This window comes from Pseudorasbora parva, chromosome 16 (genome assembly GCF_024679245.1).
Source record: "Pseudorasbora parva isolate DD20220531a chromosome 16, ASM2467924v1, whole genome shotgun sequence".
NCBI lineage: Eukaryota > Metazoa > Chordata > Actinopteri > Cypriniformes > Gobionidae > Pseudorasbora > Pseudorasbora parva.
This window is the reverse complement of record NC_090187.1, coordinates 20532995-20558982: the sequence shown is the minus strand read 5'-3', so window position 1 is coordinate 20558982 and position 25988 is coordinate 20532995. Positions and strand designations below refer to the sequence as shown.

The 25988-nt window shown below is 42.7% G+C and overlaps 1 protein-coding gene across 4 annotated transcripts in view; it reads left to right on the top strand.

The window, feature by feature from the left end:
- The window catches only part of LOC137043632 (protein unc-13 homolog C), a 548445-nt gene that overhangs the window by 102864 nt on the left and 419593 nt on the right, over positions 1-25988 (top strand). For all 4 annotated transcript variants that reach the window (XR_010898550.1, XM_067419931.1, XM_067419930.1 and 1 more), the window contains exons 10-12: positions 1479-1648; positions 5199-5314; positions 6066-6229. Coding sequence is in view for 3 of the 4 variants with exons in the window: in XM_067419931.1 (XP_067276032.1) it covers positions 1479-1648; positions 5199-5314; positions 6066-6229 (450 nt within the window). In the remaining variant the exon portion in view is untranslated. The remainder of the gene's footprint in view (positions 1-1478; positions 1649-5198; positions 5315-6065; positions 6230-25988) is intronic.

Genomic DNA, 25988 nt, shown 5'->3' with positions numbered 1-25988 from the left:
TTCAGTGGAGCATATGACCTTTAAAAGCAGTTCGGCAAGCGGCTTGTGTGTGTTTGTGTGTGTGTGTGTGTGTGTATGTGCATTTTCTTGGCTATCCTTTAGGGACAAAACTGTCCCTTGATGTCAGCTAAATAACAAAAGGCATCCCTTTGGGGACGTCCTCAAAGGTAAATTGACTTAAATAAAGTCAATAGTGTTTTGTCTGGAGAAAGAAAAATCACAAATGAGATCTCATTAAATGAGATGAGTTGTTTTTCTTAGAAAACACCAAAGATATTATATGTTGAGTAAATGGAGATTTTTAAAGGGATAGTTTACCCAAAAATGAAAATTACCCCATGATTTACTCACCCTCAAGCCATCTTAGGTGTGCATGACATTTTTCTTTCAGATGAATACAATTGGAAAATATCCTTGCTCTTCCAAGCTTAATAATGGCACTGAATGGCAGCCCAAAATCTGAAGCTCAGAAAAATGCATCCATCCATTTTAAAAGTAATCCACACAACTCCAGGAGGTTAACAAATGCCTTCTGAAACCAATCCATATTTAAGACTTTATAAAGTAAAATATTTAGCTTCCACCAAAACCGCCTTCCATATTCAACTTCACAGAAATTGTAATGCATCTCGCAGTTCAAAACGGTTACGCTATGTCCGACGCCATAGTGTTATGCCAGTTAAGTTTTTTTTCGGAAGTTGAATACAAAAAGATGGTCTGCTCGAAGCTAGATCAGAAGGAGGCTAGATCTGCCAGAAGCTTCACTTCAGAAGGCTTTTATTAACCCCCCAGACCTGTGTGGACTACTTTTATAATGGATGGATGCACTTTTTTGAGCTAAAAATTTTGAGCTGCCATTCACTGCCAGTATAATGCTTGGAAAAGCAAGGATATTTTTTAATATAAGTCAGACTATATTCATCTGAAAGAAGATTGTCATATACACCTAGGATGGCTTGAGGGTAAATGATGATAATTTAATTTGTTCTTGCAGCCCTGGTTTGAGAATTCTTACAGCTTGTTCTTGACACATTATCTGAGCAGAACTTTTTTACTTGTGGGTGTCCGAAAACTATTGTGTGATTGGTCAGAAATGTAAAATAGGCGGGGTTAATGCAGAGAAATGTTCGGCACCTGCTTTTCTCGTGAAGTATGGAATGTCCTGGCCAGAACATACTTTGTTCTTGTTCTTGCCACCTCAAGAAAACAAATGTCTTTGTTCTTGCAGAGTATGTACCAGGCTTAAGGCTCCTGGTTCAAATTTTGAAAAAAAGCATGTTTCCGAAGAGATCTCAACAATGTTTCAATCTACACTAAGATTTCCCAAGATACCTAATTATTGCAATCGAAAGATCTTAGTTCGTGGTCAAACATTTCTCATCAAATTTTTAGCTCTAGACTCTCATTGGTGTCTTTTTTTATTTCTCCTATGACATGTAGGAGAAATGTTTCTAACACTACTTTCTCTCTGTTCCCAGTGAATGTCATAATGCCACAGACCGTATAAAAGTTCGTGTGTGGGATGAAGACGATGACATAAAGTCCAGAGTGAAGCAGCACTTTAAGAAGGAATCTGATGACTTTCTGGGTCAGACTATCATCGAGGTGCGGATGCTGAGCGGGGAGATGGACGTTTGGTATAATCTTGGTATGTTATGGGCCTCATCGATCAAAAATCTCACCCAAATTTTAAGGAATCAAAATTTAAAAAACAAAAAAGAGAGAAGAGCATGCATATTTTACTCACCCACGTCTCAATCTAAACCTTTACGTCTTTTTTTCTTTTCAAGATAATACAATTATGCTTTTTTCTTCAGGTCATATTTTACCCCTTAAAAAGTAATAACAATAATACAAATTATTATTATCCTTTATTAATTTATCTATCTGGATATATAATTGATCATTTGTTTTCGTGAATTAAAAATGTGTTTTCCATTATTTAAATAAATTGTTATTTATTTGTAATCAGTATTTTTTTTTTTTTTTACTCAATAAAATGTTTAATTGTCAAAAATTGTGTTGTCAGGTAAGACTTAAAAAACACACCAAAAAAACACACATTTTAAGTATAATAAAGAAAAAAAAAATTTTGGGTGAAATGTGGACCCCCCCCCCCCCCCCCCCCCCCCCCCCCACGAGTATAACATGAGATTGAGATTTATTCGAGATTTGAGATTTATTCATGGACTTAGATTTAGAAGCACCATAACATTTTCATTCTTTGCTTTATTTCAGGACTTATAGCTTTGCTTATGATGAACTATCCTTTTAATATTTTTTAAAGGAAATTTGAAGAGTTCTTCCTCGTTTTTTTTTTCTTGTGCAGATGGCCTCATTGTTCAGCAGAGAATCATTTGTACTTTTGTTGATGGGTTATGTGTTGGATTGTTTTTCTTGGCTTGGAGCAGAAGCATGCATTTTTAGAGCTCTGACTCGCCCTGAACTGAACCGCTGATATCTGTGCTGTCCTTCTCCATCTGTCCACATCGAGATGTGAGAAATATCCATTTGGGAGTTTGTCTGGCTGCTGCAGCCACGGACAAGACATCAATTAGAGCAATTAAGTGACGTCTACAAAAAGATGTGAGGAGTTCTATCTGCAAAGTGGCATTTTACATTTATTATTTTAATAGCAGCTGCCGAATATCAGATTTGAAGTCAACGTAAAATTAGTGAACTGTTTACTTTCTTAACTCTTTCCCTGCCCCAGCTTTTTTTTAAGTGACAAGCCACTCCCAGCATTTTTGTTGAAGAAATATGGACCAATGGGCCCTATCATACACTTGGCACAATGTAACACCAGGCGCGAGAAAATTGTCTTTTGCTAGTTTTAGCCCGACACAGTTATCATTTTTACGTCCAGTGCTATGTTGTTTAAATAGGATATACACTCTCACTCATCTGTTCACTCTGAAAATGAAAATGAGCTGTGTTCAGGCGCATTGTTGCTATTTTTAAGCAACTGAATACGACCAACAAAAACTTGGTCTAAAGTCAATAGCAAAGTATTTTTGTGTTATTTAAAGTGTGCGTTAGTAATATGGGCCTATAGATGGGTGCACAATGCCCGTAAACTCTGCTTATTACACACATATGGATTCCCAGCAGCACACATTTAAAAAAAATATATATTAAAAAAAAAAACGCTCTGGAGAAGCATTCAGTCTTTCCACTTGCAAATTTTGCCATGGTGCAAGTGCTTTTAAAGGGAATGGGAGATGACACTCTGAGTTGCTAGTTGGCTATTTTAACGACTGAAAAAATGGTCGGTGCGCCAGGCCCATGGTCCGAAAGGACTGAACTTAGTCTCTTAATGAGTCATGGGTGTGTTTTGTGCTTAACATGCAATAAACCAGAGTCCCATCTCCCATTTCCAGTTGCACTTGCACCAAGCTCGGGTTCACTATTCAAATGGCGTAATTTGTGAGTGGAAATACTGCACGATTTTCCAGAGAGGCATCCTTTTATATTTAATATTTAAAAATGTTTGTGTGCTGTTTGTCCCTGTGTGTCTAACAAGCAAAGTGTACACGCGTTGTGTACCCCATATAAGTGCATATTACTAACACGCCCTTTAAATAACTCCAGCACTCTCATGGGCGAACAGATGGGCATGTGTGGGCCCAAAGTCTCACATTACAGAATTACAATGGTTTATATTAAAGGTCCCATGGCATGAAATTTTTATTTTATGAGGTTTTTCAACATTAATACGAGTTCCCCTAGCCTGAATGTTGTCCCCAAGTCGCTAGAAATGTTGATCAGTTTAAAACGAGTTCAGGCTGTCTTTCTCTGCCTTTGAGAAAATGAGAGCTCAGATGAGCTGATCTTGAATTCTCCTGTTATGACGTCATACCAGGAAAGGTTTCCACCCCTTCCTCTGCTTTGCCCGCCCAGATAATTAGTAGAGAAAGGAGTCAGTTTATCAGTGGACATCAGCAGCACAGGCTTTACCATACAGATTCAACAGTACCACCACAAACAGTGAGTAACAGTGTTCATTAATGCCTGATCTGGGATCAGTGAGTTCTGATGTGTAGTTAATCATTCAAGTTCACACAGACTTTTTTCTAAATCGTTTAAAACCGTCATTCCCGCCACTGGCCGTCTTGATGCATCAGTGAATCAAGCCAGTGACTAAAACCATCAACTTCACGTCATTTCTGTTTGTAGCATGAAACAAATCTGTTATTTAAATGATTAAACTACAGAGAGCGACCAAAGAACACTCTTTATAATGTTCGGATTGGTCAATCACCCGTTTGAATGACGCTGCTCATTATGCTCAACAGAAGCTCTTACTGTATCATGTCAATGTTGTGTTTGTTGTTAGCTGTGGTGAAAGCATTTTGTGAGAGAAATGACGTTGCAAAGTTAAATCGTGTTTATTCAGAGCTCTCAGATAAAAATAAAATAAAAAATAAACTCGCACTCTCAAAAACTCGGTACAATAACACTTTCTCAGTAATCTTTCCCCAGATCCGTTTCTCTCTGTCTCTCTCTTGACTCGCAGCGCTGCAGCTCAGCTCCAGCTCATGCCTGAATAAACCAAGCCCCCTCCTCACATAATCTCATTTCAAATGCAAAGATGTCAGCCACCAAGTGGGTGTTTTCACTGAAGACTCACAACAGACACGCCTCTTGAAACAGAGCATTCCAAACAGAGGGCTAATATCAGTATAGAAAAAATGGCTTTTATTTTTAAATTATGACATTTTTTAATGTAAAAACCATACTAACAATATAAGTACACCCCAGGAAACATTATAAAACAATAAAACAACCCATGCCATGGGACCTTTAAACTTTTAGGTTGGGTTGATGTTCAAAATTTAGCGTGTTTCTAGGTTTCAGTGCTTACGGCTGAACGTAAAGACATTTCGTCATTGGCCTGCTCAAATGTAAAGACATTTCGTCATTGGCCTGCTCAAATGCAGTTCGACCTGGGGTCAGATTTGTATAGGAACATGGCCGTGCTCTGATGAGATTTGGTGTGTCTGTCTGTAGGTCACCGTTCTGAGATCAGCTGCATTACTCATTTGCTATTGACAGGGTCAGAGAGGAGGGACATCCTGCAGCTCCAGCACTCTTCAATATTTTTCATTTTTCTTATTTCTATTTCGTCTTGCCTTTTCTATCTTCTGTTCAAATGCTCAATTCACCTTTCTTGCTCTTTTTGTCGTCTCTCCCTGCAGAGAAGCGAACAGATAAGTCAATGGTGTCGGGGGCCATCAGGCTTAAGATCAGTGTTGAGATGAAAGGAGAAGAGAAGGTGGCTCCGCCTCATGGGCAGTACACATGTTTACATGAGGTATGTGTAAACTGCACTTTACAAAACACACTGCAAAAAATCATATTCTTCATCAAGATTTTTCCTTGTTTTCCAGTAAAAATATATACAAATATTTAATAATCACACAATATTGGTAGATTCCTGCTTACAACTGCAAAAAAACAATGGAGTATTTAGTTTTAAATTGTTTAAAAATAGAATAGTTGTTTTGTTTTTTTGTTTTTTGTTTTTGTTTTTTACTGTAAAACATGACAAAATGTAATAAATTATTATATTATATTATATTATATTATATTATATTATATTATATTATATTATATTATATTATATTATATTATATTATATTATATTATATTATATTAATTATAATTTGGTCTACTATCTTTTACTACATAAATATATACCTTGGTGCTACATTGACAACAGTAGTTAATTTCTATAAAATTTATACCCAATATTTTGAAAAAGTTACTGATCTGCCAAAACACGTATTTGTCTTGCATCATGAATTTATTTTCAGAATCCAACGATCTTATGAATGCAAGCTTTATCAGTTACATGTTTGTGTTGTGTGTCACTGGCAAAAATGCACGGTGTTGTGGCATTTTTGTTGGTGTGATGACAGTAGGTTGGCACCCTGAAATGTTAACCTTTCCAGGTTGGCTGTGCTGTTTGTTGACATCCATTCCATATCAATGCTGTTGCAGTTCATGTGCTCAGAATGCCCTGCACAGCTTTTGCCCTGACAGAGTTTTATGTTCCTATGCAGAATCTCTTTCACTACCTGACGGAGGTGAAGAACAGCGGAGTCGTGAAGATCCCAGAAGTCAAAGGCGACGATGCCTGGAAGGTTTATTTTGACGACATATCGCAGGAGATCGTGGATGAGTTTGCCATGCGTTTTGGCGTGGAGTCCATCTACCAGGCCATGACGTGAGTGAAGAACCCTTTATATTTCTGATGCTTTATTTGTTTTTGGGAGATTGTGAGTCAATCAAGTCATCTTAATTTATATAGCGCAACACAAATTGTTTCAAAACTGACTTTTCAGAATCAATGATGCAAACTTAAACTCAAATTATGCAACTCTAAAAAACAATAACGTTGCCTCAATTCACAGGGTGGCCGTGGGTCCCTAAAAAGTCTTAAATTCAGATTTAATGGGTCTTAAATATTTTTGGTCACGTTACCAGGAAAATTTCTCCAGTCTGACAGACACAGTGACTGTTATCATTGGACAAACCGCAGATTTTCCCCCTCATTTAGATAGAAGTGCGGTGACAGAATCCAGTCAAACTAATGTACAGCTTGCTGACCAGCCTCCTAACTAGTTTAAATGGGTTCATGCAAGTTTACACAAACGGCAACATGATATCACAAGAAGGATTCTTCTTATTTTATTACATTCAGCGATAGATAATTGATAGTGTATTTCTGGTATCAGCTGTTGTTGAAGCTCGTGCTGCTTGACTGTTTTTGAGAAACATTCATGGAGAAAGAAAATGAGTGGCAAACGTCAAGAAATTCACAGAAGAAACATACTGAGGTAAATTCAACATGTTTAGTTTATTACTAATATAGGCCTATAGATAAATAATATACCATCACAAGTAGGGGTGTAAGAAAATATTGATACACGTGAGTATCGCAATATTTTGTTTGCCGATACTGTATCGATTCTAAAAAACACTGTATCGATATTTATATATTTATTTATTTACATCCAAGATTTGTGGCTTGTGTTCGAATTAAACCACACACTGTATACAACCCAACCACTAGATGGCAGTGTTATCTCAGAACGTATCTGACGCAGAGCCAGAGAAGCGCAAGGTGAATGTGGCTGCGTCCGAAAACCTAGGCAGCTGACTCGTTGCCTCGCTGCCTTATCAGACAATGACTTGTTAGGCAGCGTTTTGTGCATGACGGCACCTCACAAAACTAATTACGGACAGACTTCTAAGGCAGTGTAACAGTTTAATGGTCTACAGCAAAATAGAGAGAGCTTTGTTAAGAACCAAAACACATATTTAATTACCACATTAGTAATTTCTCGCTAGAAATAACATCAGAAGTGGAACATATTGGTAAAAAAACATATATTTAAACACTGACCCTCAAACGCAACTTTCGGACGCCATCTTTTTCCCCCAACTCAACTGAATGGAAAGCACATGATTGTGGGATATCAAAGGCAGCAAAGGATACATGTATGCTGCCTTCAAAAATCGATCAGATGAATCTCAGGAGACAGGAAGTGAAGCTAATATTAGATTCGGACGGGCCTCGATGCCTTCTTACCTTGAAATGTGTCCTCCGAAGGCAGCATTTTGCATGTTTCGGACACTGTGTGTCTGTGCACGTGTGTGCGTGTGTGTGTGTGTGTGTGTGTGTGTGTGTGTGTGTGTGTGTGTGTGTGTGTGTGTGTGTGTGTGTGTGTGTGAATTAGCATTAGCACAAGACGATATAATTATTCCGCTCCCGCGGTTAACAGAGCTGAAGTGTGGACTCATTTTGGCTTCAGCTACAAAGAAGCCTCTAAGGAAATCGACAAGTCATTTTGTTTGCAAAATAGGCCAAGTTAAAATCCAGTACTCAGGAAACATTGAATCTGAGAGCTCGCTTAACATCCAGACGTCATCTGCGTTGCGTTTCAAAAGGATATAGCACATTTTCCTCTCAGTAACAAAATAAACACACTCCAAAACTGACAGCGGTGGCAGCAGAACGAAAGCATCTGATTTTAGCGATGTGGATATGGATGCACCAGCTCTGCAGTTTAGTAGCCTACTTGAAATGGCAACTTATACAATAGACTGCGTTAAAGAAAACAGCTTTACAGTATTAAAAATAAAACAAACTGTCATTCAGTCATGGAATGAATGAACTATGCACTTTCTTTTGCTAGATAGTTTAGAAATGAAAAACTGCTATACTGTGAAGCTTTAAAACATGTACACATAAAGAATCCTGCAGTCACATTACTATTTTGCTTTACTTAGATTGCACAAAAAAATGATATAAATGATACTGTATTAATTAAATAAAACCGTTACTTGTCATGTTTTATGCATATGGTTGTGTTCTTTATTCTTTTAAATTAATCTTTCTAAAAAAAATAATAAATTTTCTTTCTTACAATATCGCAATACATCGTATTGTATTGTATCGTATCGCCAGATTCTTTGCAATACACAGCCCTAATTACAAGGGAGCTATTTTGTAAAGTATTTTCACAAGTGCAAGTTACATTGATTTTCGTTAATCAAACAAGTAGTAAAGTTAATTAAATTTTAGACAAAATATTGACTGTTTTTTTTAGTTTCACCAATGAAAATAGTTCCAAACAAAAATGACTGCAGAAGTAAGCTATTTCAAGTTCTCTAAGCAACACTGCATTTTGTTTTGTTACTGCGAACCAGCCGGTCGAAATTAAGCGACTTACCGCCACCTTCTTGTGGTTTAGTATTTAAAAGCATATTTAAGCGTTATTTAAAACATTTATCTGATAACATTATTTTTTGCAGTTGTAATATTGCAGTGTAAATTATTTTATTTTATTGGTAACAGCCCAACAGTACAATTTTTAACTTTTGATAAATATTTTTAAGCTGATAGAGTACAGATGAAAATATAACTTAAATTGTTAATACCACCAAAAAGCTTGGTGATACGATACTTTGTGGGGATAAATTGGGCTTTTTTTTTGTAACATTTCACTGTAGTGGACATCAGTGAACATGTGGTGTTTTGAAAGATAGATCCAACAGTATTATTTGATATACTATTTTACTTTATGCAATATGTGTGTAAAATGGCCATAAATAAATGAAAAATAAGTGTAGTTATTGGCAACATTTTCATTACAATATCGAATATTTCATGGAAATATTGATGTATAATGTATAATAAGTCTGACATGTGATGCATGCACTGGATTGTATTTTAACAGAAAGCAGCCAATAGCTCACTGCATTTGCTTTATTTATTTTGTCTGTCTTTAGTACTTTTAAAAGGTGACGCTTGGTATTTTTTTATGACTGGTGATGATTGTTCTTCAAAAAGAATTTATGAAAGGCTTGTTTCGTGTTAGATCACTCTGAGTCTGTCAGTGACTTATAGTCATACATGCACAAACATGATAGCTTTATAAATCATACTGTTTACTAGAAATGCTCAGGCTCCCATTGAAAACCTCTCACCCTTAGCACACACTTTCTGTTTCTCACTCTGTTCGCCGTTTGGGATGCTGTAATTAATTTGGGCCCCTGATGTGTATCCACTTACTCATCTGAAGTTTATGTCCTTCCTTCTCTGTCTCATGCTCTCTCTCTCTCTCTCACTCTCATTTTTTAAAAATATGGGTTTGATAGCATTTCAGTATAAGAGACAAGAAAATTATGTATGAATCCTTGCTGCCTTCGTCATAATTGTATTTGAAAGAAGTCTCTTATTTCAACTCCCTAAGTTAAAGGCTCCCTTAATTAAAATACAGTAAAATTATATTCTGAAATACTATTACCATTTAAAATAATGGTTCTCTTTGTTCTGTTTTGAATATATTTATTGACACTCATCATAATTTTAATAAAGGTTTTTGCCTAAAAACTAAACAAACTTATATGAGGGAAAAAATACTTTCAACCTTCAATCTGAAATTATCCGTTTTTAAAGGGTTGTCAATGAACATTTTTCGTCATATTTTCGTTAACGAAATTGATACTAGTCAGAGCAAACTAACAACTTTAAATTCAATTGGTGATGTATCCTGTTATAGATAAAAATTAACCATGCCTGTTGACAGTTCTGTTCTCTGGGTAAGGTATGAAAAGTGCTCACATCCCCTGCAGAGCCTGGAACCTAACATGTACATCCATGATCTGCCATTTTCACTATATTGTGAAATCTTCACAATACCTGCAGATCTTCTGTTGATTCGGTGCAGGTCCACTTTAATACTGCCTGGTCTTGAACATGGACTGTTTTTATGCAAATTTGCGGAGGTGCAAATATTAATGATCCTGAATGATATGTCACAGTCTGTGTTATGTTGGAATTCTCCCTTTTTCAGTGGTCTTTTTCAAGCACTAGATTTACATATGAACATGTTATGTTAGTTCCATGTACAGAACTCTTATTATTCAACTATGTCAAGGTAAATAGAATTCTCTTTCATAGGTTCACTCAACGCTGCGCAGTGATGCATATGGGGAAAGCCCTCGGGCGTGCCAATTGTCTAAAGCCCTTATAGAATCACGCCAATTCATTGGCTGATGGCGCATCGTGCCATCAGCCAATGAATTGGCGTGATTTTCTAAGGGCTTCAGACAATCGGCATGCCTGAGGGCATTTCCCATATGTCACTACGCAGCGACTCGTTCCCTATTCAGAGAACATAGGTTACGTGAGTAACCCAACATGTTTTCCATTCTAGGCCACTTTTAAGTGGTGCATCAATTTTAGGACAGGATCTTGTATTGGGAATGCAAGAGTCAAGCACTCTGTAAAGTCTACTCCATCCCAAAGACTTTCAATGAATTTAAGGTCTGGACTCAGAGGTGATGTTCATGTGTGAAAATTATTCTTCATGCTCCCTCCCTCCCAACTATTCTTTCACATCTTGACATTGTCATCCTGGAATATCCCATGATGTGTCTTCCTACATGGTTGTTTAAGAAACAAAAAGCTACACACTCAATAGAAGAATTGTTGCCAAACATATAACATGCTAGAAACTTAAAGTCTGCAAAAATGATTCAATCATAGACATAGCATTTGCCTATTTAAATGCAATCAGCAACTTTTTTTTTTTTTTTTTTTTTTTGATGGTCTGGGCAGTCTATAAAATGTTGAGAGTGCAGAGAGGTTTAAGCGTGTATAAATTACATGCAGTTAGATGTTAGACTCATTGCATTTTATTTATCGGTTTCTCTGGCATTGATTGCTGATGAACATGTTAGGGTGTTTTACTCATTCAAGTCAGTTCAGGAGCTTCACAAGGTTCAGACCAGTGTCTAATATGTGCCACATTTAACAGGTCATGTGACAACCTCAAAAAAGGTCAGATTTGACAAGGAAATAACAATTGGTCTCTCTGATAGTAGTCTTGAAGTGTGTGGTGTTTGGCTTGCCCATTGCAGCTATTCACCTCATGTTTTAGCACAGCCTCTAAATGCTAACAGCTCCAGTTTAGATGATGGTAATACATAAAGAAACTCTAACATGACATTGTATTTTCATATTGCATACAAACAATCTTACACTGCTTTGCACATTTTAAACAGAATTTTAAACAGCAGGGGCCAGCATTTTATTTTTTTTGTCACACATGCCAATAATGGGTGAACTGAGATAAATTACTGGACATGCATTTTTTTTTTTTAAATTGCGTTATTTTTATTGAAAAATATATTTTCTGCCCCCATTACCCCCATGGAGTCATTGGATCATATTAAAATGCCGCTGACATATGCAAACATGTTGTTTTGGTGGCTTAATGTAAGGAATGTTGCACATAAGTATGTGTTACATGGGTTTCTAAGGGGACAATACTTATTAAATAATAATAAAATTAGTACCAAATTTCCAATGCAAATCATGACAGAATTTCTTTAGTAGCCATGTTATATTGTTCACATCTCTGACATTGGCAAGAGTCAGATTAGCTTTTGAACAGTTTGGTGTAATATTGCAGTTTCTAATAAAGTTATTACATTTTGATCATTCAAGATTTACACATGGTCATTTACAGATTTACACAGTCCAAAAGTGTGCATATTTAGAAAATTATTGATTTATTCTCACATGTTAGCAATATATTTTGTTATACAAAATATACTTTTAGTTAATTTCCCACTGAATTCAGAGTGAGCTGTCTCAACTATTCCGAGTTTGTATTAGTTTCTTATGACTCATAGAGTGTTCATTTAGCCTAGAGCTGTCAATTATCTTACATGACTATAAGTCCTGCCTTTCCTGTACACTTCCACGTTCTGAGCTCTGTGAAAAACAAAACCCAAAGGAAACAATTCTACACATGAAACAAGAATCTAATAAACACAAGATTATGATATATGGTTTGTGAGTGATTTTCATGTGATATGTTGTATTTTCATATCAATAATGAATGTTTACATTATAAATGCTAAGCAGATGTAGTAATAAGCTGCATATAAAAGGCTAACATAAAATATTTCAACCTCATTAAATTACTAAAATCCACATTAGATCGCAATCGGAAGTTAAAACAAACACTCGATAGTGGTTTAAATCTGCAGTAGGTAACTTGAGTTAAAGTAAATTTTGTTAAAGTAAATTTGTTAAATCTGTCATTATGGCCTGACAGTAGAATATGAGACAGATTATCTGTGAAAATATCAAACTCCTCTGGCTCCTCCCAGTGGTCCTATTGACACTTGAAATACACCGCTTCTGGTAAGAAACAACCAATCAGAGCCAGGAGGAGTGTCTTAGCGCTGATGACAACACTGATCAGCCTCTCATGCACAGCGCGTACATGCGTGCTTGCTCTAGTAATGAAAACAATGAGGACCAAATCATATGTGGATACCGGGAGCTGTACAATACCTCTTCGTACTTCATACTTATCATACTGCGTGACGTGTCCGTTTTTATTTTGGCTCCCATGTTAGCAGGTTAGAGCTTGCAAACTGCATTGACATGCACGTCTCGAGCCGCGCCGATAACGTGTGCATGCTATAAATAGAAACAACGCCTATTTTTCACACAACACTTAAGCGCGTTTGATGCGTTTCCATGCAAAATAGAATAGGAAAAGATCTGTATGTCATTTTGACATGAATACATATTAATAAATTACATTTTGATGTTTGAAAGTCTCTAAGGCCAGAGACACACTGAGTGTGGCGTTTCTGTTGCCTGTCAGCTGCGATGTGTTGCGTTTTGTATGCCTATGGTATTGACTGCAAAATAGGCTACAGAATATTTCGTTCAATATTTGAAAATCGATGACTATTATTATTATTTATTTAAATTACAGTGATGGCTTGTCATGTTGCTGAAATAGTTAACTAGCAAACCTTATTTAGCTTTACATATCAATATAATAATTACTTGCATACTGTTATATTCTCTTACTGCTATTTACAGAGCCGGCCCTAGACCTTTGGGGGCCCTAAGCAAAATTTGGTTGGAGGCCCTTGACCGTTTTAAGTAAGGCCTAAAGAAAAGCAATGACTACCTTATAACTATACTGTTCATATATCTATGTCACTTTAAAATTTTGTAGTCTATTAAATTATGTTTTAATTATTCTATGTAGCCTACTGTATGATAATTATCTTTTTTTTACGCTGCTGGTCCTGAGTACGTATTTCGTTCTTATGTGGTAACATGTACAGAACGTCAATAAAAGACCTTGAGTTCTTGAGTTGAGTTCCATGTTTGATGTCTAACAGGAAAATTATGATACCACTGAGCTGAATAGCAGTGCAGTGCAATGAACACACACGGATGAACTTGCTGAATAAAAAGACTGATAAAGTGATTTTCACTAACCATCAAAGAAACATTTTTAATTGACACCAGAGTTTAAAAGGCAAAAACAGCACACGATAACAAATTTTGCTGGACAATAAATTGGTCAAGAAATTATTGCGATAAATGATAAGATTTTTCGTTCTAAACCCATTTTCATCTAAAATAATGATAATGGCATAATAATGCAGGTACACCTTTTTTAAGATCAATAAACTTTTATCTCTAAAGACTCTGATATGGAAAACATTTTAAATATCCACAATAAATTAACAAAACAACCAAAAAACAAGAAAAGCAATGGACTCTCAGTCTGTTAACAAAAAATACACTTGAATAAATACCAAAAGCAATAAATAAAATTGATGAAAACTGCTTTAGGTACACATTAGGGGTGGCACGGTTCACAAAAGCCACGGTTCGGTTCATATCACGGCTTTAGGGTCACGGTTTTTAAGTTCTGTACGGTTGTTGTTGTTGTTTTTGCTTTTACTTTTTAACACTCCAGAAATTTACTTCAGCATAATATGATATATAGCTTACTTATCCACAATTCAGGATACAGTATTAACACAATTGTTATATCATGTAATCATGCACAAACTGAACTTGACTATCTCTGAGGAAAGCTAGGTGAGATTTTGATACAGCAAGAGAAAGACATTGATGACATGCTTTCATTTATTTGGCAAAAAAAAGGAGAATGTGTATTGCTATCTCTACAGGAACTTATGTGCCTTTTTTAGACACAAAGATTGAACTGAAGAATTAACTTGCATTTATCAAACGGCCAACTTCAGTGTAGCTTTAAGCCTTGTTTATACTTGACGAGTCCGCACGAGCGCGGCAAAAATTGCTTCAACGAGGAGTGCGCGAGACCCAATTTCGCTTGGCGGTGTGCACGTCAAATTTTGTAACTTTGCGTGCGGCTCCGCAACCGAAGAAGCTCGAGGCGAATCTGGCCGAGCATGACGTCTCATCACGCCTGCACCCAGTCTGCGCTTCGAGTATAATAAACACCTCCCCAAACAGATGAGGCGAGGTGCGTGCGCTCTCTAGGGGGCCCTCTGCAGGCCACGGGGCCCTTTGCAATTGCAAGGGTCGCTTAGTGGCTGGGCCGGCTCTGGCTATTTATTACTTTACAGAAATAGTGCAACATCATTTAGTTACATTACATGTTTTGAGGACCAAGTTTGTAGTCCAAGGCAGGCCATAGTCAATGGAAATCATATGGTTGATGTTTCGTCCGTAACAGTGAATCTGCCATAACTGTTTATCTGCCATTATTGATGGCCCTGTTTTCTTACTAGCCTGTGTGTTCACAGCAGGCTCCGTTGTGATAGGGGAGGAGCTGTGGAGGGAGGGCTGTAGCGCAGCAGAGAGCAAAGGGGAGTGACCTGTGAGTTGTGCTCGTTCAAATTTTCAGGCTAAGTCAGTTTTCTAAAAACTCCCTACTGCAGATTTAACGTGGGTTTTGAGTAAAAGTGTAATATTAATTTAATCGTTTAAACTGTGTTATGTAGCTTAATGCTAATTCTAGCTCTAATGTACCAGGAGCTGTTCTGTTCCATAAACGGATATGTTTAAATAATTCACGTAGGGTCCCAAGAATATTCTTTTTATGTTTTCAAAAACTCTCAACGCTTTTTCCACGGAAGACTGTCGGCCGGAACTTTACTTTATGATGTTTTATATATGGATATTTTTCTTACACAAATGCATCGATTTCCTTCAGAAGGCCTTTATAACCCCCAATAACGTGCTCTGTGGAGCACGTTATTTGAAAGATAGCTGCATGGACTTCAAAAACAGCTACAACTGCTTCTATTTTTAGCTTATAGCTATTATAGCTTGGATTAGCCAGAACTGTTTTAACATAACTTAAAAAAAAATTGTCTAAAAGAATAATGTCATCTACACCTAGGATGACTTGAGGGTGAGTAAATCATGGGCTAAATTACACTTTTGGGTGAACCTTTCAGCATTAATTTCAGTATATATGATAAAAACAAATCTTTTCAGCAATATATAAAGGCTTTAAGCAGTTTGGATTTGTTTTATTTGTGGAAGAGCTAATAAAATATTTAAACTCAAGACAATATTTCATGTCTAATTAACTTGACACAAGTAGCCGTGTAATAAGCGGGATAATGTACACCCAGCCGGTTGTTATCGATATTGTAAGACCTGGTCTTGATAACTCTGCCTGGGTTTATTCTGCGATAACAACTGGCTGGATGTACATTATCCCTTATATATTAATTACAGTCTTAATAATTCTGAGTCTTGAACTATATACTCGCAAGTGTTTGCTTTCTAAATATATGTTGATATATATTCAGAATGATCTATTCAGAATGACTTATGAGCAGCTACCTTATTATTTTGGGTATGTCTTTTATGCCCCATTTACCAAAATGGGGGTGTGGGCTAAGGGGTTAATCTTAATTGTTAGGGGAGAGCAGGGGCGAAAGTACCATTTTTCAGAAAAACTTATTTTTTAAAGATTTTTTTTAGACAGAGATATTGTGGCAAGGGGGGCCTGGTTCAGTGAGGTCTGCAGCGGGAGAGAGAGCCTCGGGACGAGTGGTAAGTGAGTGGGTTGGACGCAGATTGATAACACCTGTATCTTGTTTCAGTAATGGGCGTGGGGAGAGAATAAAACGCCTCCAGGCCAGCCCAGGCTCAACCGCCGCTCCAGTGGCGGGGAGTGGGTTGGAGAATGGACGTGGAGAGAGTAGAGACCTGGAAGCATTATCCCCCCCGCCCCCAAATTCCCGAACTGCCTCTGGGGGGAATGCGAGGAGGGCCCGGTGGGCGGGACCTAGGGAGAGGAACAGGGCGAGAGAGAGAGACAGAGGGGGGAGAGAGAGAGGAAGAGGTTAGTATGGGGTCGCCGACCCCCGGGCACGCCACCATGTGGTCCTCCGCCAGATTGATGGCCGTCTCCAGCGACGTGGGCCGGTGGCACTGAACCCACTCGGCCGTTTTCTTGGGAAGCCGAGTGATGAATTGCTCCAGTACCACGAGATCGACAACATGGTCCACGCCTCTTCCGCCGGCCATTAGCCACTTGCGGCAGGAGTCCCGGAGCTGCTGGGCCATCGCGAAGGGCCGGCCGGCCTCACCCCAGTCCAGGGAGCGGAAGCACTGGCGGTGCTGCTCTGGCGACCGGCCGACCCACTGGATGATGGCCCTCTTGAGGTCATTATAAACCAGGAGGTTCGCCACCGGAAGTTGTTGGGCAGCCGCCTGGGCTTCCCCGGACAGAAGTGGTATCAAGCGCACCGGCCACTGCGCACGGGGCCACCCGCAGGCCTCCGCTGACTTCTGGAATAATTCGAGGAAGGCCTCGGGATCGTCCTGTGGCCCCATCTTGTGCATCGGCATGTGGACCGGTGCACTGGTCTGCCCGGCGGCCTCGCCGCAAGCCTCCCGGTCGAGCCAGCTCCGGAAGCTCCAGCGAGGGATGAGATGATGTCCGCAAGTGGGGTGGAGGACGAAGTCTGCATGGCGGCGGCGCTGTCCTGCTTCCTTCCAGGGTTTCGGCACCAGTGTAACAATGTTCGTGGATGGAAGGAAGAGGACAAGGGGGTCGGCGTGACTGCTGACGCTTTTATTAGGTAAATAACTCAAAACAATGTGCACACTTCAGCGTGTGTCTCTCTCAGTCTCTATCTCAGTTCACTTTCGGGTTCGCTGCACTTCCGGCTTCCGGTTTCTCAGTGTCTCAGGGTGTGGAGCGTCAGCAGTCCGTCTCTCTCTATCCTGCTTCCGTTTCTCCAGGCGTTTTATTCTCTCTCCACGCCCATTACTGAAACAAGATACAGGTGTTATCAATCTGCGTCCAACCCACTCACTTACCGCTCGTCCCGAGGCTCTCTCTCCCGCTGCAGACCTCGCTGAACCACGCCCCCCTTGCCACAGATATATATATGCTCTGGTCAATAACTCCAGACCTGCAAACTTGTCGCTTTGCGGCGACAATCACCGTTTTCTTGGTCAATTGGGTCATTTACGTGAATCGCGTAAAACCGAAGAGGTTTTTTTTTGGCCGGGGGGGGGGGGGGGGGATCTCAACAGTTCTGTAGACTAGACATGCAAAACATTATTGGATAATTCTTATAACTGACATTTCTCTGGGCCAATTGGAATCTTAGCTCACATGTGTCAGAATCTTGAAGCACACAGACAGCGTCAACTGAGCTCGCCATTGAATGGGACGCCTGGCTACCACGCGAGTCTGACGGATGGAAGGAAGCAAGCTTAGTGTTCAATTCAAGCATGGGCGTAGATTACGGGGGGGGGGACGTGTCCCCCGCACCTTTAATAAAGTGTATTTTCATCTCCCGCATGTTTACTGGGTCTCCCGATCCTAGTCGACTCACTCCCAGCGGGATTCCAACCGGCGTTACCTGCGCGAGGGCGGGCAACTTAACAGGGATGCTAAAGACAGCTTTCTCTACCTCGGTTGATTGCGCGCTTCTTGAGGTCACGGGCAAGTGTATTTATACATAGAAACCAATGTGAATACATCAAGATTTAAATTCAGAGACAAAAAACAATTATGCATGACCTGTCATTTTATTCATATCTAAATATGAGGAGGCGCTCTCACACACACACACACACACACATATATATATATATATATATATATATATATATATATATATATATATATATATATATATATATATATATATATATATATAAAACATATATATATAAAACATATATATAACATATATATATAACATATATATATATATATATATATATATATATATATATATATATATATATATATATATATATATATATAAAAGTGTGACAAAAGTAACAAGTGTTACTTTTGGAGGAGTGTGACAAAAGTAACAAGTGTTACTTTCGTCCCGACAGGAAGTCCTGACATTTAAACACGATTTACTTTCATACTGAAAAACTCAAAAGCTCTGAAACTCTGAAAAGACAAACATGCAGGATGTGTAACAGCAATAAATAATCTGTAGAGTGATCTACTCTACTGTGACACATGACGCAAGAATCACAACTTGTAATTAGAAAAAAAAGTACCTTTTCAGTAATTTACTTTTCGTACTCCGTTCCCTCCTTCAGCGAACGAGGGTTACATACGTAAACGAGACGTAGGCGGACCACGGCCCCCTGAGGGCATGGTGGTAGAGTACACATAAGGACTAGCCTACTGACATCCCCCACATGTTTACTGGGTCTCCCGATCCTAGTCGACTCACTCCCAGCGGGATTCCAACCGGCGTTACCTGCGCGAGGGCGGGCAACTTGACAGGGATGCTAAAGACAGCTTTCTCTACCTCGGTTGATTGCGCACTTCTTGAGGTCACGGGCAAGTGTATTTATACATAGAAACCAATGTGAATACATCAAGATTTAAATTCAGAGACAAAAAACAATTATGCATGACCTGTCATTTTATTCATATCTAAATATGAGGAGGCGCTCTCACACACACACACATATATATATATATATATATATATATATATATATAAAGTGTGACAAAAGTAACAAGTGTTACTTTTGGAGGAGTGTGACAAAAGTAACAAGTGTTACTTTCGTCCCGACAGGAAGTCCTGACATTTAAACACGATTTACTTTCATACTGAAAAACTCTGAAAAGACAAACATGCAGGATGTGTAACAGCAATAAATAATCTGTAGAGTGATCTACTCTACTGTGACACATGACACAAGAATCACAACTTGTAATTAGAAAAAAAAGTACCTTTTCAGTAATTTACTTTTCGTACTCCGTTCCCTCCTTCAGCGAACCAGGGTTACATACGTAAATGAGACGTAGGCGGACCACGGCCCCCTGAGGGCATGGTGGTAGAGTACACATAAGGACTAGCCTACTGGGTAGTGCAACATATGGCAGTCTCTGGGGTGGTTCCAACCTAATTGTAGGGGGGAAAGAACACGCCCAGAGATGACAGAGCGGGCTCGGTCCAGGGAAAGACACGGGGCTAGCCCGAAGGGTAGCTGGTACCGTGGAGGAATACACATATGGGGTTGCCGTGAGGGAACCGCTACATATGGAACCCAGCCTACAACCAAGTTTCACAAGCATAGGGGTGCAAGCCTGGCGTCAGACGGTCCGCAATGTCTGACACCGATGGGGTGACGGAGGAGCTCGACAGGGTTAGCCGGTTTCCCGGGGAACACAACTTGAGACAATAGACGCACATATCCGGCCCAGAGGGCGGGAGTGGCGTTTGCAAGCCGACACTTAGAACGGACACTTAACGCTCCTGGCCACTGGGGGTGAGGACGCGGGAAGATACCGACTATACATGGAGGCTATAGAATCTAGCGAACATGTTAGGTGTCGCCCACCCCGCAGCTCTACATATGTCTGTCAGCGAGGCGCCTTGAGCCAGCGCCCAAGAAGAGGCAACACTCCTAGTGGAGTGTGCTCTTACACCGAACGGGCAAGGCACGTCTTGGGACTGGTAAGCCAAGACTATAGCATCCACTATCCAGTGGGCTAACCTCTGCTTGGAGACAGCCTTTCCCTTCTGCTGGCCTCCGTAACAGACGAAGAGTTGCTCTGAGGTCCGAAAGCTTTGGGTCCGGTCGATGTAAGCGCGAAGAGCTCGGACCGGACACAGCAAAGCTAGGGCTGGGTCTGCCTCCTCCGAAGGCAGCACTTGCAGGTTCACTACCTGATCTCGAAAACGAGTGGTAGGAACCTTGGGCACATATGTGGGCCTCAGGACAACATGAGAGTTACCGGGCCCAAACTCTAGGCACAATTCATTGACCAAAAGTGCATGCAGGTCCCCTACCCTCTTGATAGAGGCCAATGCGGTCAGGAGCACTGTCTTCATTGACAATATCTTAAGCTCACCAAACAGACACCAAAGGCTCGAAGGGAGGGCTCTGAAGTGCTCTCAGCACTAGAGCTAAATCCCAAGAGGGTATCGAGGGAGGATTTAATCTCCTCACACCTCTAAGGAACCTGATGATTAGGTCGTGCTTTCCCACGAACTTACCTTCTACTGCATCGTGGTATGCTGCTATTGCGGCGACATACTTTGAGGGTGGAGGGAGACAGCCTTCGCGCCAACCCATCTTGCATGAAGGAAAGCACGACACTAATCGAACACCTTCGGGGGTCTTCCCGGCGGGAAGCGCACCACTCAACGAACAGGTTCCACTTCAGAGCATAGAGGCGCCTCGTAGAGGGGGCTCTAGCCGAAGCGATGGTATCTACAACTGCTTGTGGTAGTCCATCTAGAACCTCCGTGTCCCGTCCAGGGACCAGTCATGAAGATTCCAGAGGTCTGGACGCGGGTGCCATAGAGTGCCCCATCCCTGAGAAAGAAGGTCCTTCCTCAGGGGAATGGGCCAAGGAGGGGCTGTCGCGAGGAGAGTTAGTTCTGGGAACCAGGTGCGGTTGGGCCAATAGGGCGCAACCAACAAGACCTGCTCCTCGTCCTCCCTGACCTTGCACAGAGTCTGTGCAAGCAGGCTCACTGGGGGAAACGCATATTTGCGTAGGTCCCGGGGCTAGCTGTGTGCCAGTGCATCTGTGCCGAGGGTACCCCCGGTCAGGGAATACTGGCAATGGGTCGAGTCCGGAGAGGCAAACGGATCTACCTGTGCGGCTCCAAACTGGTCCCAAATCAGCTGGACTGCCTGGGGGTGGAGTCGCCACTCACCCGGAGGTGTCGGCTGACAAGAGAGCTCGTCAGCTGTCTGGTTCAGCGCACCAGGGACATGAATGGCCCGAAGCGACCTCAGCTGCTTCTGACTCCACAGGACGAGGTGGCGGGCGAGTTGGAGCAGACGACGGGAGCGTAGACCACCCTGGCGGTTGATGTACGCAACGGCTGTGGTGCTGTCCGTACGGACCAGTACATGCTTGCCACGCAGCAGCCCCTTGAGGCGGCGGAGTGCCAAGTCTACTGCCAGTAACTCGAGGTAATTGATGCCAATGCAATTGCGGCCCCGTCCACTGACTTGCAACTGCATGCCCATTGTACGTGGCCCCCCAGCGGGTGGCCGAGGCATCCGTGAACAGCACAGCATGCCTGGACAATTGTTCTAGGGGCACCCCGGCCCGGAGAAACGAAGTGCTGGACCACGGGCTGAAGGTTTGGCGGCAGTAAGGAGTCACTGGGACCCAGTACTGACCGCTCTGCCACGCCCACCTCGGGACTCGGCCATTGAGCCAGCGTTGAAGCAGTCTCCTATGAAGCAATCCGAGCGCCATTACCGCGGCTGCAGATGCCATATGCCCCAGGGGCCTCTGAAAGAAATTCAGTGGGACCGCTGTCCTGCCCTTTAAAATATTCAAGCAGTTCAACACCGACTGGACTCGCTCCTCGGTGAGGCGCGCAGTCCGGTTGACTGAGTCCAACTCCATACTCAGATAAGAAATCCTCTGTGTAGGACAGAGTTTGCTCTTCTCTCGGTTGACCCGAAGGCCCAACCGGCTGAGGTGACTGAGCACCAGGTCCCTGTGTTCGCACAACTGGTCCTTCGACTGGGCTAGAATCAGCCAATCGTCGAGGTAGTTGAGGATATTGAACGCTGTGTTCTCTGAGCGGAACAATGGCTGCCTCCGCGACCTTCGTAAAGACGCGGGACGACAGGGACAGCCCGAAGGGCAGGACCTTGTACTGATATGCTTTCCCCTCGAACGCAAAGCGTAGGAACGGTCTGTGTCGAGGGAGAATAGACACATGGAAGTACGCGTCCTTCAGGTCGATCGCTGCAAACCAATCCTGGGGAAGGATACATTCGAAAATGCGTTTCTGCGTTAGCATCCTGAACGGGAGTTTGTGCAGGGCCCGGTTCAGGACACGCAGGTCCAGGTTCGGTCGAAACCCGCCCCCTTTCTTGGGCACAATGAAGTTAGGGCTGTAGAACCCCGTCTTCATATTGGCTGGAGGAACCGGCTTGATCGTGTCCTTCGCCAGTAGGACCTCGATCTCTGACCTCAATACATGAGCATCGCTGCTTCGCATGGAGGTGAAGAGGATACCCTTGTACTTGGGCGGCCGGCGCGCGAACTGAATCACGTAGCCGAGTCTGATTGTATGGATGAGCCAGCGAGACGGCCTAGGGAGACCTAGCCAGGCCCCCAGAGACCGTGCAAGCGGGACCAACGGCCCCACAGACGTGCCCGGGGTGGGGCAGCGAAGCGGAGTGCTCTGGCCCGACTCAGGAGGCCCGGAGGCGGCCCGAAGTGTTGCCCGAACACTCCAGGTTTGGACAGAGCATGGGTGAGAAGGCCCGGAGGCATCCTCGAAGCCCACTCTGCTGTCCACTGCCCAAAAGCAGGGAGGTGGAGCACTCAGCCGCGACTCAGGAGGCCCGGGGGCGGCCCGGGGTGTTGACTGAGTGTTGACTGCTTCGCGGGTGGAGGCTGCTGCTTGGGCTTGGCAGGGGCGGAGGCAGAGGCGGACGCCGGGGGACGCCCTCGGCGACGAGCAGACTGGGGGGCTGCCCCTGGCGGCTGGGTGGAGGCAGCAACGGGCTGCCGGGGCAGGATGTTCTTTATGGCCTCCGTCTGCTTCTTGGCCACCGAGAACTGCTGGGCAAAGTCCTCGATGGCGTCGCCGAAGAGGCCGGCCTGACAGACAGGGGCGTTCAAAATGCAAACCTTGTCCGAGTCACTCATGTCTGTCAGGTTCAGCCACAGGTGGCATTCCTGGACCACGAGAGTGGACATCACCTGACCCAGGGAGTGTGCAGTGACTTTCGTCGCTAGTAGGGCGAGGTCTGTTGCCGCACGCAGTTCCTGCATAACACCCTGGTCAGAACTACCCTCGTGCAGTTCCATGAGCGCTTTGGCCTGGTGGAACTGCAGGAGCGCCATGGCATGCAAAGCTGATGCGGCTTCCCCACAGGCTGTGTAAGCCTTGCCCGTCAAGCCGGACGGGTTGCGTGGGGCGTGCCTCCAGTCCGCAGCGGTCTTAGGACACAGGTGCATCGCAACCGACCGCTCGACTGGAGGGATCCCCTCGCAGCCCTTAGCCGCACCACCATCGAGGGTAGTGAGGACGGAGGAGTCAGTCGATCGCAGGCGAGCGCTGTAAGGGGCCACCCACGACTTCATGAGCTCCTGATGCACTTCTGGGAAGAATGGAACCAGGGCGGGGCGCTGAGAACCAGCGCGGGCCGTCCCAAGAAACCAATTATCAAACCGCGAAGGTTCGGGACGTGGTGGAGGGTTCCACTCAAGCCCGACACTTGCGGCTTCCCAGGCAAGCATAGCCGTAAGCTCCGGGTCGGACTCGGGCAACGCTGTCACACCGGAAGGGTGCAACGCAGCCGAATCTTCATCCTTTGAGCCCATTAGCTCGTCCCCCGATGCAGCGACCGACATCTCATCACCCGCCGGAGCCCCGAAAGTGACGACTGGCACTCCGCGCGGGAGGTCAGCGCGCCCTACCGGAAGCTCCACTGGCGCAGTGGAGGGGGGAGATGCCAGAGGAGCCGTCTGACCTGTCGGGTTTGCCCTGACCGTCACCCTCAGGTCCCTACCAAGGTCATCAGCCAAAGTAGCTGCCCTCTGCTTCGCAGCTGGAGGACCGCTAGATCGGGGGATGGGCGATGGTGCTCCACCTCTTCTGAGGTACTGGAGTCTGGACCGTAGCACTGCGATGGTCATATTCCCGCAATAGGAACATGACTCATCCACAAACGCAGCCTCAGCGTGCTGAGCGCCCAAACACGTGAGACAACGAACATGCCCGTCAAGCGGAGACAGAAATCGACCGCACCCAGAAACACACGGTTTGAATGACATCTTGAAAAAGACGCAGGGTCAAACCGTGCTGCTCTTTTGTGAATGGAAACTGCTCTTTTATCAATCAATCAACTTTATTTATATAGCGCTTTTACAATCACGATTGTGTCAAAGCAGCTTCACAGTGTCAAACAGGATAATATTGCGACAAAATTAGATTTGGCTGTACAGTCGTACTGGAGAAAACAGTGATGTTATCAGCTTATTTTAATTTATCATATAGCAACAATGTTGGCAGATCAGTATTATAGTTTATAGAATTAAATAAGAACTAATTCATACATTTTATTTGTATAATAAGTTGAATAAGTTTAATCATATTTTTAGTGTCCCCAACTGAGCAAGCCAAGCCAAAGGCGACAGTGGCAAGGAACCAAAACTCCATCAGGGCGTGATGGAGAAATATAAACCTTGGGAGAAACCAGACTCAGTCGGGGTGCCAGTTCTCCTCTGGCCTATTAACACACCGTGTAGGATTATTATTCTGGCAACCTTACAGGTCAGAAATCATATTAGATTGGAATATTCAAAATTTCAGGGTATCACGGAAGAGACAGATTATTTGGAAATAAATTATGGGATGGGGCGTCGATTACACAAGAGTATGAATACATGAAAGATCGGAATTATTGCACCAAAGACGGGTTTTGATCATGTCGTGCCAGTGAGGCAAATTCAGAGGAGACACCAATTGACACGGCTCAGCAGACACTCCAGGATGAGCTGGTCATGTCCAGGCAGGTCCACCATCCGATCCGGACAGGGCCCAGATCCGGGATAAACCTCGGGATAAACAGAGAGACTAACATTAGCGTAGATGCCACTCTTTTTATGATGTAACGATGGCATCAGGTGTTATGGGAAGTGTTCCCGGTTTTAGTGTGCTGAAGCACTCAGGGAGATGACCGCTGCTCCACACATTGCAATGGTGCAATCCTGTGTGAGCTCTCAGTGTGTGTGTGTATGTACAAACGCCCAGCGAACCAACAGCTCTTTGTTTGAATGGGAAACCGCCCACCGAACCAAAAAGCTCTTTTAGTTTCACTTTTAATCGGTCTCTCACTGATGCGCTGTATCACCCTTACTGGCAGTTCTCTATCTCTTTGTAGACTCGTAGTCAAACACTCTTCGTAGAAACACCAAACAACTGTTTGGCTTCGAAGTAGAAAGAGGTGATCTACCATTCCACTTCCTGTTTTATACCCGCGCTGCGGGGCAGAGCGTGGAATGCGGAGATTGCATGCCAAATTTCATTGGCCGGTTTTTAAACACTCGAAGTAGGATTGGTCTCTAAAGTCAAATCCTATTCGTCGGTTCAGTTCTGACGTACGTCGAATGTGACCGACTGAAAGGGAACTATATTTCGGACCCAAC